General features: G+C 34.5%; 2 protein-coding genes across 2 annotated transcripts; both read left to right on the top strand.

The window, feature by feature from the left end:
- Nucleotides 1-381: 381 nt before the first annotated feature.
- Nucleotides 382-4,973, top strand: LOC123714353 (tetraspanin-9-like). Its single transcript, XM_045668581.1, has 5 exons — nucleotides 382-490; nucleotides 824-1,012; nucleotides 2,189-2,347; nucleotides 3,703-3,903; nucleotides 4,607-4,973. The coding sequence occupies exons 1-5, from the start codon at nucleotides 440-442 to the stop codon at nucleotides 4,664-4,666; spliced, it is 660 nt and encodes a 219-aa protein (XP_045524537.1). The 5' UTR covers nucleotides 382-439; the 3' UTR covers nucleotides 4,667-4,973.
- An 8,855-nt stretch (nucleotides 4,974-13,828) lies between these two features.
- Nucleotides 13,829-16,227, top strand: LOC123714418 (mediator of RNA polymerase II transcription subunit 15-like). Its single transcript, XM_045668659.1, has 2 exons — nucleotides 13,829-15,403; nucleotides 16,127-16,227. Exons 1-2 carry the CDS (start codon nucleotides 13,840-13,842, stop codon nucleotides 16,225-16,227), a joined length of 1,665 nt encoding a protein of 554 aa, XP_045524615.1. The 5' UTR covers nucleotides 13,829-13,839.
- The last annotated feature ends 913 nt before the right edge of the window (nucleotides 16,228-17,140 follow it).

Here is a 17,140-nt window from a genome sequence, read left to right as displayed (position 1 = left end):
CTCTGTTGTGGAACGACGGACGTCTTGGTGATACGGATGGTATTTTAAATTCTCTGGTAACCTATGCAAGAAACCTGTTTTCGATGACAAATAATACATCCTGTATTGTGTAGGGAACAATATTATGTATCTATTACTATAAATATGTGATTGATGATGATTTTTTAATTTAAATTTAAATATTAAATCATTATATAGCGAAGTTCTAGGAAGTTTATTAAATTAAATAAATAGATAAGACAAGATTATTTAATGTAATAAGATTTTAACAATTTTCGGAATACATTATTTTCCTATAGGTTTCCTGCCAACAACAATACTACGAACATAATCTTATCGAGGCTCGTATCAGTTTTTCTGATAGCAAATCGATAAGTTACCATATATCTATTTTTGAACAAAAAATTCAGTTCAGTGAGAAACAATAAACACGAAAAACATGTGTTTCATTGTAAAATACGTACTTTTAATTGCCAATTTTATATTTACAGTAAGTTCCGCCAAAAATATATTCATATTAATAGTTTAAGTTCTAAACGCGTCTAAAGACCAGTAGGTGTCTCTTCTTTGTCTACTTTGTACTAATATAAACAAATCTACAATATTAAATTATAAATAAATGAAAAAGCTTACACAGCCTGCCTTTTTATAAGCTTCTGTCTCTCCAAGTCTTCTGCGTAATGAGCAAACAAACTTCTGAGTTTGTTTCACAGATCATTGTATAAAATGCTAATTCATGTTTATCAAAATGGTTATGGTTATGTGTTACCAGTTAAGGTACCATATATTTTGTATTTATATTGGCAAAAATATTTTTTTACAGCTAGCAGGCTTAACCCTTTTAGGGCTAGGTATAGCTGCTCTAGTGAACACATCAGATTTATCCGGTGTCGCTACAACACCTCTAAATGCGATTGCTATATCGATCATCGTCTTGGGAGCTCTCGTATTCCTGATAGCGTTCTTCGGATGCTGTGGGTCTATGAAGGAGAACAGATGCCTTCTCTTAACTGTGAGTTTCACTTTTATAAGGAAAGAAAATAATTTTACCAATTTAATCTAGGACTGGTTCAGGTTCTGATACGACCATTATAAGGGACATGAAATTGATATATTATTATTATTAATTATTACTGTAATAGCAAAACTCAGCGTTTGTAATATAACCTTACAATATGTTTGACACCGCACATCTAAATTCTTTTTTTTCTTTATTATATTTGTTATATAACTTTTCAAAGAGATCTAAGCATACAGACGGACATTTGCAGGTTCATATTATACTAGCGAAGACGACACGTTGTCCTGTTCACACATATTAAATACAATATTTCAAACTTAAAAAGCAAACAAAAACATTGAATTGTAAATAATCTCAACTATTCTCGAATCCACTTAGACACTCATCAAAATCGGTCCACCCATTTATTACATTACGGCTTTGTCGGGAAATATTACTTAATGTTATATCGGCACGATAAGGTAATAAAAACTCGAAACAAACACATCAACCGAACTTCAATTTTCTAATTGACAAATTTTCAATCATTCTTTCCTATATATAACATTACGTTTAGTTGTCAGTTGGGTTTTGTTACATCACGTTTTATCGTTTAGCCGTTCATGTGTTCATAAATAGTGTAAGTAATACGACCATCTTTTATTTATGTATAGATAGATTCGGTAAAAGTTGGCCATACAATATTTTATTTTTTCAGTTTTGCCCATAGGTATTATATTTTTTATATTTATAAAATTTTATATTTAATACCTTTTAATTACCTAACTTATTTCACTTTTATTTGACTTGATTCATAGATTTTCGTAATCAAATTATGGAATTTTCTATGATAAAAAGGCGGCTTTTTGTTAAGCATTAGTCAGTAGATAATGTAGATACAATTATAGATAAGCCCTGTATTGATTCATTCAGAACAAAGTCCCTTTTACTAAAGCAATATAAGAAAGAGGCAAGATTTATACTTTTGTAACATTAGATCACAATTAGAATGCTACATTATTCCTGAGCAGCAAGGCCTAAAATGTTTTTAAAAATCCAATCCAGTCAAAGTCCGGCTGTGACTGGCAAGTAATTTATTATATATAAACAATTCATTGAGGAACGATTACCTAAATAAAGGGCGAGGGAAACTCATCACCACCATCAAATGTAATCTTTGTGTTTCAGTACGCCTTATGTCTGTTGCTGTTGGCCGGTGCAAAAATATATTTAACAGTGCTGATGTTCACCAGTGAGGATAGCGTCGGTGATCTGGTCGAAGAGTGGATCGAAAAAGCATTCTATAACAACGAACTAAGAGATACCATGCACGCTATTGAAACTGCGGTACGTATTACGCACACGATATTTACACGTGAAAGCCTTACCTTATATTAGATCCTTACATATGAAATTGGCGTTTTGTATGGGAGTTCATTGATCCCTTAACTGAAAAAAAACAGTCGGACGGGAATCAATAAAATCTGTGAAGGCGATTTGGACTGCCCCATCAGAGTTAAATTTTTTCCCTTGCAAGAAGTTGTCCAAATTTCGAAAAAAATGGTAATCAGTTGGAGCAAGGTCCGGGGAGTACGGAGGATGTCTTAGACATTCCAATTGAAGCTCTTCTAATTTGGTAGCCGTCTGTTGTGCAGTGTGTGGTCTAGCGTTGTCGTGAAGTAGCAGTGGCGTGGAGCGATTGACCAGCCTAGGTTGTTTAGCTGCTAGCTTCCATCATGATTTGCAATTGCTGACAATAGACATCAGCCGTAATAGTCTGGCTAGATTTGAGAAAACTGCAATGAACAATACCGGCACTAATCCACCAAACGCTTACAAGTAACTTTTTTGGGGTTAATTTTCGCTTGGCTGGCTGGCCAGGATCCAACCATTGCGCTGAGCGCTTCCGATTATCGTAAAGAATCCATTTTTCATCACAGGTAATGATTCGGTTTAAAATACCTTCATTATTGTGCCGGTTCAGTAATGTATCGCAGCAGTCGTCGCGCGTTTGCCGGTTTCAAGCTTTTTAATCTTCCCAATTTGCTTCAAGTGAATTAAAACAGTTTTATCACTAACGACGCAGCGTGCAGCTAACTCGGACGTGGTTTGCGATGGATCCGCTTCCACAATAGCCTTCAATACTTCATTATCAACTTGGGTCTCAGGCCGTCCACGGGGCTTGTTCTGCAGGTCGAAATTTCCAGAACGAAAACGTTGAAACCAAAAACGAACTGTGTTTTCTTTTGCAACATGACCGTCATACACATCACCCTTCGAGTCGTTTCCGCAGCACTAGTGCCACGGCGGAACTCGTACTCGTGAATAATGCGATACTTTAAGTTTTCCATTTTGTAAAATGAGTGACGCAAACAGAAAAAACAGAAGAAAAAAACAAATGAATGACGGAGCACAAATACATGAGTAAATAGCTGTACAAATTTGAATTAGGAATTCCTTACCAAAGAGGAGAACATCGTGATTAAAGCGGCCAGTACGAAATACGCCAATTTCATATGTAAGGGCCTAATATTAAGTTTATATTTAAACTTTGAACATTTTTCGTTCTTTAGTGGTTAAGTTACGAATTCTGTCTACTTGTTATTTGCTCACATCATAAACCGTGCAAACTTTTAACAACATCTTATTATGTGAATCATTCTCAATTCCGTTGCACAATCTTTACACTTATAATCTTTCAGTTCGAATGTTGTGGTACCACCGGCCCAAACTCATACTTTGGTATACTACAAGCATTACCGCCTTCATGCTGCCCATACACTGTATCCCAGCGGTGTGAAATTAGTAATGCCTTCGGAGGCTGTATCAACATTATCACTGAGTTCTTGTCAAAATACAGTGATGTCTTTGGCGGTATTTTAGCATCAATATTGGCTATTGAGGTAAGACACCCCAAAAGGGTTTATTTTTATTTCTACTAGACGTATTGATCGACTTCAGAGCAGTGTTTCCCAACGTGGGGCCCACGCCCCACACAAGGGCAATTTAATTTTTAAGAGAGGCTATTCGAAAATTTATTCAAATTATTTCGAATTTGAATTTCAGTTTTTCAATATATGTTTTGTATATTAACTTAATTTCTCCCTAAAACCTATCATTTAAGTTACATAAGTGAACATTTTTTATATTATTTAAAATTAGGCATGTTACATGGATTCATAAGATTTTTTTAAGAAAGGGTAGAAAGGTTGGGAACTACTTTAGAGGAACTATATTCCACGTAGTCATAACAGGTAATACGAGAATTTTAGTCCCGAATGTTGTTACCGTTAATGTAACTCATCATTTCGATTTAATTTTTTTTTATTTTGAAAGATATTCAGGGCTCTACTGTATTAGAAAAAATAAATATATAGGAATTAGAATAATATTATATACCTATTATTATGTAGTGGTGGTACTGATCGTCACTCTCATCTGACGCCGTAGTTCATAAGCGATTTCTATGATCTTTAAATAAAAATTAAAGTAAAAAAATATGTGGAAAATAATTATATTGGAAAACAATGTTTTTTTTTTAAATATAGTTGGTTTGAAGAAATCCTCAGCCTAAGTTTATATAGTAAGTTCAGCTTTTTTTTACAGTTTGTGGCGATGTTGTTTGCAGTAATGCTTGCATGTAACATTGGTGCAAAGAGACGATAAACTGTAGACGTACCTAAGTTCATGGGGTCTACCTTAGCTGTGCTGGTCCAGTATTAATTTGAATTGTCGTTAATCGTAATTGTATCTTGATTTCCGGTGTTAAGGTGCATTTTACAACAGATAAAAATAACTGTTTTCCTGCTTTGGAGGTTATGGTATCTACAGATCTCAACATTAACTTAAAAACCAGAACTTCATATAAAGACAGTTACACACGAACGTCATCTAAACGATAATAGAAATAAAAAAATGTTTGTTTGTTACCTATGAAATTAAATGATCTACATTATAATTATTGATAAACAGATTTAGAAGGATTTTTTTTTTTAATCTTATTTATATTGATTTCTTTATTAGTTTTCTATTGTTTTTAATAAATAGTATCACCATATTTGTATCTATTATATTTATCACGATTCTTAGATGAGTCTTTAATACAGTCATTTATTTTAGTTGCAAATTTAAGTATTTCCGAACCAAATCGACGTAGGTTCCTTCAAGAAAAAAGCGTACCTATTCTTAGAACGGTGCGACTTGGCGTGTGTAAAGTGCGGGCCGACCCGTTTGTGAGTGTCCCATTTGGCACGTTGGCGTTTAAAACGCATGTTTCAAAAGGCTTTATTACAACAAGCTGCATAAATACGATAGGAACCGGTCAGTGTGCCGTTATACACACCATCGGTTAAGGTCACTAAACTTATTATGTATCTCCTATATACAAGTATCCATGCCAGTATTTTAACTGAAATACGACACAAAATGCATTTTTTTATATTATTGTATACATAATCAGAAAAAAGAAGTTCCCACCACACGTATTGAGATGTGCTAATAATTATGTGCCAAAATTTCAACTAGAATTCTAGTGTTTATAAACTAATAATATGTACATAAAATTAAAATGTGAAAATATATTTGTATTCGTAAAACCAAAGACTATACATTTCTTTAAACAATGTTTTGATTTATATTAATATTTTTAAGACGATTTTTTACATTGTTACAAATAAAAAACCTATTAAAAATTCGTACAGAATTAGAATACCTGGGTAACTTAAGCTATATTTATGTTTAAATATTAAAAAATATATCGCAATTCCTATCGTTGGAGGATTTTAAATTTTATAGTGATTTAAATAAACTCTTACAAAATCGTTTAGACCTCAAAATATGAAACGTAAGCTTATAGTAAACTTTGGTAAAGGTTCTGTTCAATGTATCTTTAGTAACGTTATCTCTATTGGAGATATGACCCTCAATTGTTTAATCAAAATACAACTCCCTAAAAGGTCAGAAACGCCTCACGTGTCCATGGCTGCGTATGACGTATTGTTTCTATTTATTTTGGAAACATTATACACATGGGAGAAAGTAGAAAGTATTTTTTTGGAAGTCTTTAACATTTAAGTATGTAATTAGCACTCCGATGCATAGTTTTTTTATTACTGGCGTTTAAATTTCTAAATAACGTTCAACTTAAGTTTTTGCAGTATATCTATTAATAATGTACTGAAAATAAGAGTCTATTTACTATAAAGTCCGGTTGGATTAGTGAATTGAAAAGAAAACAAACTTATCAATGCTCAACTAAAAATTCAAATTACATTTACAAAATGAGAGTTTTAATTCTAATCACACGACTAATATCTAAGTATAAACAAATATTAATATCAAAAAAGTAACAATCTTTTGTATAAACCTTACTACTTTTTTAATTCTAAATTTTCGTCCCTGACTCTTGTCCCGACATAATATACTCAAAGGCACGTGGGGGTCCGCCATATTATTCATCATACATCTATCTTTTGAAGCAGTGAGAGACGGATTTTACTATTTCATTGCAGAAATCTTTCAGTTGCGATCTGAAGCTTCTTAATATTTCACGTAACTCGGCAATTACCTTTATATCGACTTGATGCTCCAGGTCCCAGCTGTAAGATCCAAGTACTGAACATTCTATGAGATACAAAATCTCTCTACTTGGGAGTTTTAAATTTTTCATAAGAATTTCAGTAATCACATTATTTTTAAAAAGGATCAAACATATGGAACTGGAGCCTGAACATAGTAAATCTTTTCCGTATGTTAAGTTAAATTATGTATTGAGTTTAGCGGGTCTATGTGGAACAATGTTGGTAGTATAATGTTATTACGATATTTGCAAATGTCCGTTATTCTCCGAACAGGGCGCGTGAGTGGAATTTATAATTAGATATATGTAAAAGATATCTTCGTAATAATAGCAAATACTGGTATTCATTTCATTTAGATTAATAAGAAAAAACCACGCAAGTACTTACCGTCTCAGCTGGGTTGTTACTCACAACATTTCCACTCCGGAAGTAAAAATATATCCTCTCTAACTTAACTAACCTATTATAACCTACTAATACTAACTAACTTATCCTATGCCTATCATTTAGTCCACCACCAGAATAATCCCAAAAAACAGTTACATGAACCTATCAAATTGTTAGAACATCCCGAAATGCCTTCATACCATCCTTCCAAAAGGAGTTACGGTAAGAAATACCCGCAAATTTCTACAATATAATGAAGCAAAAAAATCTTCACGTGGTTTAGACCCGAATGCAACAGTGTACCAGGATGAATAATTCAATTCTGAGCGAAATTAAATAGTTATTAGAAACAATTCTACGAAATATTGTAATAATATGCGCCTACTTGCTAAAAAAAACCCTATAGAGCTACGTAGGTAAATACATACCTTAGGCACTGCGACTGACAATTATGAAGTTGGCGATTAAAAAAACAAATTACAATTGTAATTAGAAAAAACTTAATGCGAAAAGGGAGCTTTACAATAAATTTTGATAACTCCTATTGCAAATGACCGTTTGGGTAGATGTAGGGAAGCATTAGTGAATATGAATGCCATTTCTGCGTGATAACTCATAACAATTTATACAGTACTTTTTTTGGATCATTTATTGATGAATTCAAGAACGTATTTCCCATTCTTTGTCAACGGTGCTTATAAAATGGTATTGTTTGCTGATGACACTTCACTTCTACTTAAAGTGAATAGGAACAAACAATTCTATCTCTCCCATAGTTAACTGGCTTAATGTAAATAACTAACTGCTTCATGAGAATAAAACAAAATGTATTAGATATACAACAACTAGCGAAAAGCATTATTTTGGTAACCTGAAAGGTATTCTACTGTGCTGTGTGCTGCTGCAGAGGTCCAATCCATATTTGTGCTACAGAAGCGGGCTGTTCGGGGTATTTGTGGTGTTTCCCCAAGGGAATACGGAATAAGTTTAAGGAATTAAATACTATAACACTATCTGGTCAATATGTTCTTGGAGCCTTGTACAAAAAAATATAAACAAATTTAAAACAAATAATAACTTTCATCAGTATAATACTCGAAACAGAACCAATTTGAGTGTACGACGCTCCAGAACATAAACCACTCCTTATATGGAAATTGTATTCGTTTTTAAAAAAACCGCCAAGCGAAATTAGAGAAGTATCACTAAATTCAAAGTTCTCAAACGTAAAGGTAAATAAATCAATAAAGAATTTTAAAAATTTGACGAATAGGTATTTAAATGATCCTAATCCTTGGGATTGTTTTCCTCCAGTTTAAACAATTTGTATGACTCAAAACTTTTCGGGGGTAAGTAAGCGGAAAGTTTCTTGCCCGCTCTACGCCCTTGACCTTGCGAACTAGTAGTAAATGTAAATTTACAATTCAGTTAACTTATTTTCTGACGTTCATAAGTGTACTTATATATGCATAAAGTTATTTTGAGTTTGAGTTTGAATCCATACAAATATAAACATACATACGACTCAAGACCTGTAATGTTGTATTTATATTAATATGGAGTAAAAGCCTCGTCCAATGCTTTCCACAAATTTAATTTTTTTGTTGTCTCCAACCCCGCCGCCCAAATTAATAATGTTAGTGAATCAGTGAGGTTAGTTCTTTTCGGATATCTATTTGTTATTTTGTCCTTTTGCTTGATGCCAAGGTTCAAACTTCTTCCTTGTCTTGTCTCGATTTCGTGTTTTTTTAAGTGTAGTGTTTCGTGTAAGTTACTGGACAGGCGTGACAACCCAGTGCATGTTAAACCTTATGTATAAAAGTTACAAAAACTGACAAAGAACTTATTTTATACGAGTAAAGGATAGTCCTAACAAGTGTCTGCAGATATCAGATTCCTTCATTTGTCTTAAATTACACGTATATATGAACGAGCCTCGTTTCGATGTTTTCTAAAAGAAGCTTACAACAAGCTCTCGAAAAAGTTAATTAACTAAGTATAACGGTAGAGACGAGGTGGCCTGGTTCGATGACCGGTGTATTTTGATAATACTTTGCCAACGTTTACCTCAAATATTTATTTATCACAACTTGTTTTATCTTGGTCATTAAAATTATTCATGCTTTTTAGTATCGAAGGCGCCAGTGAAGCAAACTCTTTAAAATTACAACAAAATGTGTATAAAATAATAAACAGTATTAACGTCACTACCGCAAAGTAAAATTAATTCTCTTCAAAATATCTTGATTTAATTGTCCGGACCATTTTTTTAGGATTTATGTTTATCAAATGTCTGACATAATACGTGGGTAACACTGAATTTTTTTAGAACGGGCCAGTTAGAAACATTGTTAATGAAAACTTTTTTTAATTTCAAATTTAGAACTCTTTGGTAACCTAATGTAGTATATTGCATTCATTTGTTTTTTGTGAATTGGCGGCAAATCTAAAACTCTTGTTACACGGGAAAATGAATCTAACGCGAGAAAAATTTCGCTCAATGATTTATTATGACTTTCGTTGTGGGCTGGGCTTACTCAACAACAAAGCTATGATAGGCTGCGATTAGCATTTCTTAAGAAAGCCCCATCTCGTGCCACTATTTACAATTGGTTTAACAAGTTTAAGCGTGGACGTAGCAATCTCAATAATGATCAAGTGTGTATGAGTCAAGTTCAAAAAATACCAACTTTTAAGCGTCAGGAAGCATTGTACCAGATGGATTTCCCATACTTTAACCGGCGACCAAAAAACACTTTCGCATGGACTGGTGAATATTTAACTATGGTAAGTGTCGAAATAATAAGTCATCCGCCATACAGTCCTGACCTGGCGCCCTGTGAATTTCATTTATACCCAAGAACTAAAAATTAAATTCGAGGTATTCGCTTTACGAGCCCTAAAGATGCGATGAAAGCGTACGAAAATGCCATAGAAGAGCAGCATACTAAGGCTAAGCTAAGGAAGCATAGGCCCACTGCTTTTCTCAGTGGTTCCATCGAGTGTGTGAGAGAGGAACGGAGATTACTTCGAAAAACAATACAAGTATTGGCAACTCTATACATTAAGCCGTTTTTCATTTTCTAAACATTTTCAGTGTTACTAGGTATGTTGATATTCAATTTAGAGATATCAAAATTAGAGAGAGATCTAAATATATATTATCTTTTTAATATAAATAATTGAAATATAAATTGGAAACAACAATTAAAAGCAAAGTGTACGACTGCAACGCTTAAATGCATTATGAGTACAATGCACCTTGTTACATATCATTATGACATGAAAAAGTTGCATTTAAAAACCAGGAAAAACTGGTAAGACCACTTCAAAACAGGTGAAGTTGAGAAGGTAAATATTTTTGTCAGCTCATACAAACACAAATTTACTACGGTATTTACTTTAAAATCTCGCCGTGACTCGATTTAAGTTCGGTGGCGGATTTTGAAGAGTTGGTAATTTGCAATATGTAATTGATATGCAGAAGAAAAAAGGTCGAAGATAGGGCACCCTCTTTTTTAATAAAATAGGAGGGCCAACAAGCCTACGGGACGCCCAAAACGGCAGTCATCGCAGCTCATGGACACCCATTCTAAGTGGGTGTGTTGCCGGCCTTTGAGGGAAGAGTACACTCTAACTTTTAATAGTAGAGGTCGTATCCCTCAGGGAAGACCCCCACCGGGAGTCGATTCCACAGTTGACTAATTCACATAAGAAAGTCCCTTGTGAAACGGGCTATCGAAGACTTCCAGCCATCAAGGTGATGTTGATGAAATTTTGAATTGAGACAGCTCGTACGGTGTTGAAACGAGGCAGGAGGGATCAACCCAAACAGCATTCAGAACACTCACCATTGTACACTTTGTTGATAACGCAAAAAGACAAAATGTCTCTGCGTAGAAAGAGAATCAAGACAATCAAAAAAGACATTGGAAATTGACAATTCGACAAGCCCCTCGGTGAATTTGGTCAAAAGGAAGAATCTGATATTTGGGAGCACCAGCCCAGAGATATGAGCAGTATTCTTTTTGAGGTCGTCCTTGATCCTTGTAGCTGCATACGTTGTTAATACTGTACTGCATACGTTGTAAGCCCGACTGGATCTTTCTTGGCAGAAAACGATCAAATCAAATCACGCTACTACCCCACACAGAAACTTTCAAACCCTCTTATGGGACTTTCCTTCAAGAGTTTTAAGTCGGGACATGCTTCGTCAATGACGACCTTGATGTTTGACTGGTGCTGGAGATTCAGTTGCTTTTGAATGAGCACCAAGTTAGCTATTCACTGTCCATAAAATCACTTTTAAGATAATTTTTAATTTGATCTGTGTAAACGAAAAACATATAGAAAAGTAAGAGGAGTTATTGTGTCTGGGAGTCCGCTTCCAGAATCTCCGCCACGCTGTCCTCCAACGTACCCGAAACCGTAATTAAAAAATATTACATATTAGCGTAATATATCTTGCTTCACTTCCACTTAAAAATCTAAAACTCGATTTCCTCACGTTAAATCGTAACAATAAGTAGGTATTTTACAAAGTTTTAACCGTAATGTTTAATTATAATCAATATATTTAGACCACATCTACCTTTCAAGTGGCCAGATTTTTGATTTTTTTTATAAAAAAGTCTTTATCATCCCACTTTGTTGAATATAGAGCATGATTTGCTTAAATAAGTCTATATTGTAAGTCTATCTCTCAATTTTCCGGTCCAGATCCAGACATATTTATTCGTAACGGTTTTGTTTTATTCAGTATCCTAAACTTGAGAACCTAAAGCAAACCAAGGACCCCTTGTAAAACTTGCTACAGGCCCCGCGCTGGCTTAATCCGGCACTCCGCATGCAAATGTCATATCAATTTGAACAATGTCTTATAATAAGAACATAAAATATTGTCAAAGTTCAGTATGAATAGATACTTTGTTGTTTATAATAAATCTCACAGATAATTAAGTGATAATATTTTTTTTGAGGAATGGTGCTTACTTCCCAACCTTTAAAAATTAAGGTCAATTTGTCAAAAATTTGTAAAACACGTCTAAGCCAGTCCATATAAATACTTTCTCGATACATTGTTACAATCAGAGTTAAAATATTCCCTGCTCCAAATTCATACGAAGCGACCAGCGACGTATAATTATTATTCGTCGAGGGAGCGACCCCACGACCCAGACGTTCAGATAACCTAGTGGATACCTGTGAGATCTCTTCGTGACTTGACTTTAAGTAGGTACTTTAATTGCACCAGTATATTTATTATATACCGTTTCAAACGGCGAAAAGCTTGTATTACTAGGAGCTTTATTTAATAAGCAAATTACTGAATGAGCATTTTAAGATGGAATTAAGAATTAAATTACCACATCACATCATTCATAAGAACTAAACACTCTTTTAACTAAAGTTCTGTTTAACTTAAGTTTATTTTCTTCTTTGTGTAAATACGATTTGAGAGAAGAAGACGAAAGAGTAGGTACTTTATTGAAAAGTCCATGAGACTTATTTAGTTTTCATAAAGAAGAGGTAAGTATGTTTCATCCTGTATGCCACTCGAAGCCTTTGCAGACAGCGAGATTTCACCGCAATCAATAAATATAATCTATATTAGTAGAATATAATCTATATTTATTGATTGTGTAGCTATCTAGCTATGATTGTCCATTGTCTAATTTTATATAGTACATAGATGATGTTTCTCCTCATGTAGTGCTATTGAATTACTGAAGGTAATTCTTTCCACTAGTTCAGTGGTTTTAGTACTTTTGGGCAGAATTCTTTATATGTAAAGTGAGCGATTTTTAGTATCGTCACTCTAAGTTTAGTTATTTAACTAAAACAATGTTTAAATATATTGTACTGGGTATCAGCAATAAAGGCTTAGTAATAATATTAATAACCAAAATATTTAGTTCTATTGCAAACATGAAGAATATCTTTATTCAAAGTCAAAATCATTTATTCATAAAGTTAACAAGGTAACACAATGTACTCTTATGTGTGTCAAAAAAGACTTTTTTAAAAAGAATTTTACATTTACTCCCAGTTCTCAAATCAAGGGCGTAGAACGGAAGAAAAGAACTGGCAATACACTCTCCGCCACTCTTTTTAATCGCCAAGTTTTTTGTTTTACACAATATTTGTAAGAAGCTGCAACCATACAACCATCTTGCATAACTTCTTAAGTAATTAATAGTTAGTTAAAAATAAATTAAAAAGAAAGATTTGTCCTCTATCTGCAGGAGGCATGGAGAAAAAGGAGCTTACATTCTCGTGTGATCAACGAGCATTTAACGGAATAATAAATAATAAAGCAATAAACAATTCTTGTCTATCAACGTCTCTATGTTACTATAATTAAAATAAAAGCTAGAATTAATCTAACGGTAAGATAAAGAATTCGACTATCAATTACGAAAAAACACGCCGTTACTTAAATCTGGTGTAAATGGAAATATTTCAAATATTACTTTTTATTTACGTTTCATTAAAATCGTTCATTGGCGCTTACGTATTATTAGTATATAAATATTTGTGTATGTCTGTTTTGGGTCTACGTAACCACGTACGTGCTAATTGTAATCTAAGCATCGTTTTTTTATACGTATTTATTTTTATATCAAATTGATAATATAATTTTAGTTAGAAATGTACTGAAAAAATTGCGTAATCAAATCATTTCACTTACGCACAAACTTTTACTAGCGATGCAGTTTTAAAAGGAAAAGCGATACTCACTAGTGCTAGTTTATAACACAAATAGTGACAAAAACATTTAGCGTTATGCGGCACGGGCGCTTACGCGAGGGCACCGTTAGGCGCGCTATATATGCACACATGCGGCCCTCTCGCCGCTCACACCGCGCCGACATGAGGCTGTACGCGCTACTCGCTCTCTGCGTGTACGCACGCGCCGCAACGATCTCCCTACCCGACAGAAAGATTGATGATCTCGATAATGTCGACTTAGATAACCTCGTAAGTGAACCAGAGCTTGTCGATCAAGCCAACACAGTCAAGGACATCGATAACAGCCTCCGCAACGCTATCCCTGTGAAAGTGATCCAGGATGTCAAGAAAATAGATGAAAACTCCAATGATTACATTCCTGAGGGTGACAGCTTCGACGTTAAACGTGCACCGATCGATCTCAAAAACCCAGGATCACCTCAGCGGCAAGAGCATGAAACCCAAAACCCTGAAAGCTATTCGGACGCCCAAAAAGCAGTATTTGCAATCAAACAAACCATCGAAGATACGCAAGAAGTGTTTACACTCGGTTTAAAGGGCATATCTGAAAACTTTAACAATTTATTCGCAAACAATGAGAAGCTATCGACTATTCAACAAAACATTATTAACTTGAAAAGCGCTTTCAACGAGCAAGTCCTAAAATTAAATAATACAATTAAATCTTATATAAACCCAGAAAAAGTCGAAGAGGCTGATTCAGAAGTAAAAGCCGTCGAAACGCGCCTGAGAGTGTTGGAAAGTAATTTTGAATCGGGAGTACACACGTTATCTGAAGGAGTTGAACTCCTTGCTATCATGAAAGAAGAAGACGAAGCTGCCAAGGCCGAAGCCGATGCTGCTGGAAATCCTCAACCTCCCAGCGCAACTCAAGCACCAGTTCCTCAAAATAATAATCCAGTGATGCAGTTTCTTTACAACTTCCAGCAAGGAATGGCAAACTCTATTGCCAACTTGAACAATGCCGTACAAGGTGTTTTTAATCCTAATGCGAATCAAGGCCAGCCCCAACAGTCATCTTCTCCACAGGGTGGAAACTTCGTGGGAGGTTTGTTCCAAGGCATACAATTGCCATTTGGACAACAACAACAAGGACAACAGAATGCTCAAGCGGCACAGGGCCAAGAAAAGCCTCCAGGAACATCAGCAGATGAGCCAGCGCAGACAGGTTGGAGGCCGCCAAACATTATTCAACAAGTTCAGAATCAATGGAACAACCTTGTTAATGGCGGTCAAAACCCTCAGCAAGCGCAGCAGCAACCTAACCAAAACCCATTTGGGCAGGCAATTCAGGGTATTGTTAGTATTTTCTCAAGACCAAACGGTAACCAAAATCAGCAATCCACTCCACAACCTTCGAATCAAGCTACTGCTAACAGCGCGGGATCTGCTGACAAGCCCTCTGCTGATGTCCCACAGGGGGTCAATGTAGTTCCAGTTGATCCAGTGCCCCAACAACCTCAGCCAGCAGTTCCGATAGCACAACCGCAAGCTGCGCAAGCAGTCCAAACTGCGGCAGTGCAACCAGGCCCCATTCAGCAATTAGTCCAAAACAACCCCATTATCAAAGGCCTGCAGACGGTAGCTACGCGAATCACAAAGCCAGACAGACCTAGAGAATCTATAAACAAGAACGCAGATAGCAAGGGACATGGTGGTTGGGGAGGCGGCGCTGGCAACGCAGGTAAAGTTTAATATGTAATACAATAATTACAATTGAATAATAATAATTCACTTTCTATATGCTTTATTTCACTTTATCAATATATATTCCTCATATTGTTTTTTATAAATATGTACATTTCAGAAGCTCAAAATGGCCATAAAATTTATTGTATTTCCTACCTATTTTTACTTTTTCACACAACACTTTTTCTTTAAATTATTGATATCCTTTTTGCATGCATTACCAAAATCATTTTTATCTTCTATAGTGACAGCGTGGGGCAATTTTGTGAACGGTCTTATAGGTACTATTGGTGCCACAATTAATGGTTCCACATTATCTGTCTCGAATGCTATCAACGGAGCTATAAATACATTAGGCACTAATATTCAGGTATAATCACTCGAATGTATATGTTTCTGTGTTGTATATAACGTATATGTAACATATAATAACTATTATTTTATGTGTTCTGTATTTTATTAAAATATACATTAATTTCTAATATTTAATTAAGGTATGTTTAATTTATAATTTATATTGATTTTATACTAAACAAACACCGTCAATAAATAAGAACTTTTGAAATGGTACAAATACGTACGCTTTACGAAAAAAGCATACAAAAAAGCTATCTTTTTAATGTTCGTTAACATTCAGACTTGAACTAACTTAAGTTTTTGTATTGCTTTATCTAACCCCAGGGGTTTTACAAGTATTGTAAGTCGTTAATGTTTACAGGCGATAATCCAAACGGCAGCAGGATAAAAGAAGAATCGGAGAAAAATGAGGAGGATAAAATCTCAGAAGAGATCTCGCCAGAGCCCGCCAAGACTGAGTAGATAGTAGAAAATAGTGATTTAGTTATTATAAGTATCTAAAATGTGTTTTACAGACACCTAATAAAAACTAAAAATTAATACTGTTTTTATTATTTACCAGAATTAAAGGCAGGCAGGACCATAAATTTGACAATAACAATATGGACAAAAATTTATTTTAAATTCATAAATAATTTATATGAGGGGTATAGTTTCAAAAACCGCCAAGTCCAGAGAAGTTTATATACCCCAAATATAGAATTTCTTATGAATTCTTGAAACATTACTAAATTAATCAAGATTCTATGTCTAAAAAACATAAAAGTGATTGACTTAGCTGCGTTTGAAACTGAAGTTCTGAATCCGATATACATGGACATTGCTGTATTTATTTTGACTAATAAAGTGTATACATCGACTTAAAACATTTTGATAATTTTAAAATATGTCATAAATTATAATTATAAAATATTACCACCTCGTCATATTAAAAAGGTTATTGTAGAAAATAAGAATCTTTAGGAACAATCATGTTTCCTATTTTGCCACTTTTGCAAAGATTTTTGTGTATACCAATATTGGCAATGTAATGTATTTTGCCTCTTACTAAAGTATTGCGTGTTGACGCAAAACTGGCTTTAATACAAAACGCTTGTATTTCGAAAAGGGAACATGCCAAGTGCCAACGGGATTTATAATATTATAACGGCTTGCTTCTAATCTTTTACTGGACATTCTTCATTCTTATTCATTCGGCTCTAATATTGCGAAATTCTTTTTCTATTCACCCGAAAAGGCGGTCCGCGGGAAGAAAAGAGTTACCCACCACGGGAAATATAATTTCGATACTCTTTATAAGTTATGGGGCTTCTGATAGCCACTTAAGGCACATTCGTACTACGGCAGTGTTTTTATTTTGACCAGCGCAGCCATC

This window comes from Pieris brassicae, chromosome 9, assembly GCF_905147105.1.
Source record: "Pieris brassicae chromosome 9, ilPieBrab1.1, whole genome shotgun sequence".
NCBI lineage: Eukaryota > Metazoa > Arthropoda > Insecta > Lepidoptera > Pieridae > Pieris > Pieris brassicae.
The sequence above is the reverse complement of the archived record's forward strand: the minus strand, read 5'-3'. Positions and strand labels throughout refer to the sequence as shown.

Coding starts and splice junctions, on each gene's coding strand:
- LOC123714353 (XM_045668581.1), top strand. CDS start 440: ATGTGTTTCATTGTAAAATACGTACTTTTAATTGCCAATTTTATATTT. Junction 1,013..2,188: donor ACAGATGCCTTCTCTTAACT/GTGAGTTTCACT, acceptor TTTGTGTTTCAG/TACGCCTTATGTCTGTTGCT. Junction 2,348..3,702: donor TGCACGCTATTGAAACTGCG/GTACGTATTACG, acceptor ATAATCTTTCAG/TTCGAATGTTGTGGTACCAC.
- LOC123714418 (XM_045668659.1), top strand. CDS start 13,840: ATGAGGCTGTACGCGCTACTCGCTCTCTGCGTGTACGCACGCGCCGCA. Junction 15,404..16,126: donor AGGCGGCGCTGGCAACGCAG/GTAAAGTTTAAT, acceptor TAATGTTTACAG/GCGATAATCCAAACGGCAGC.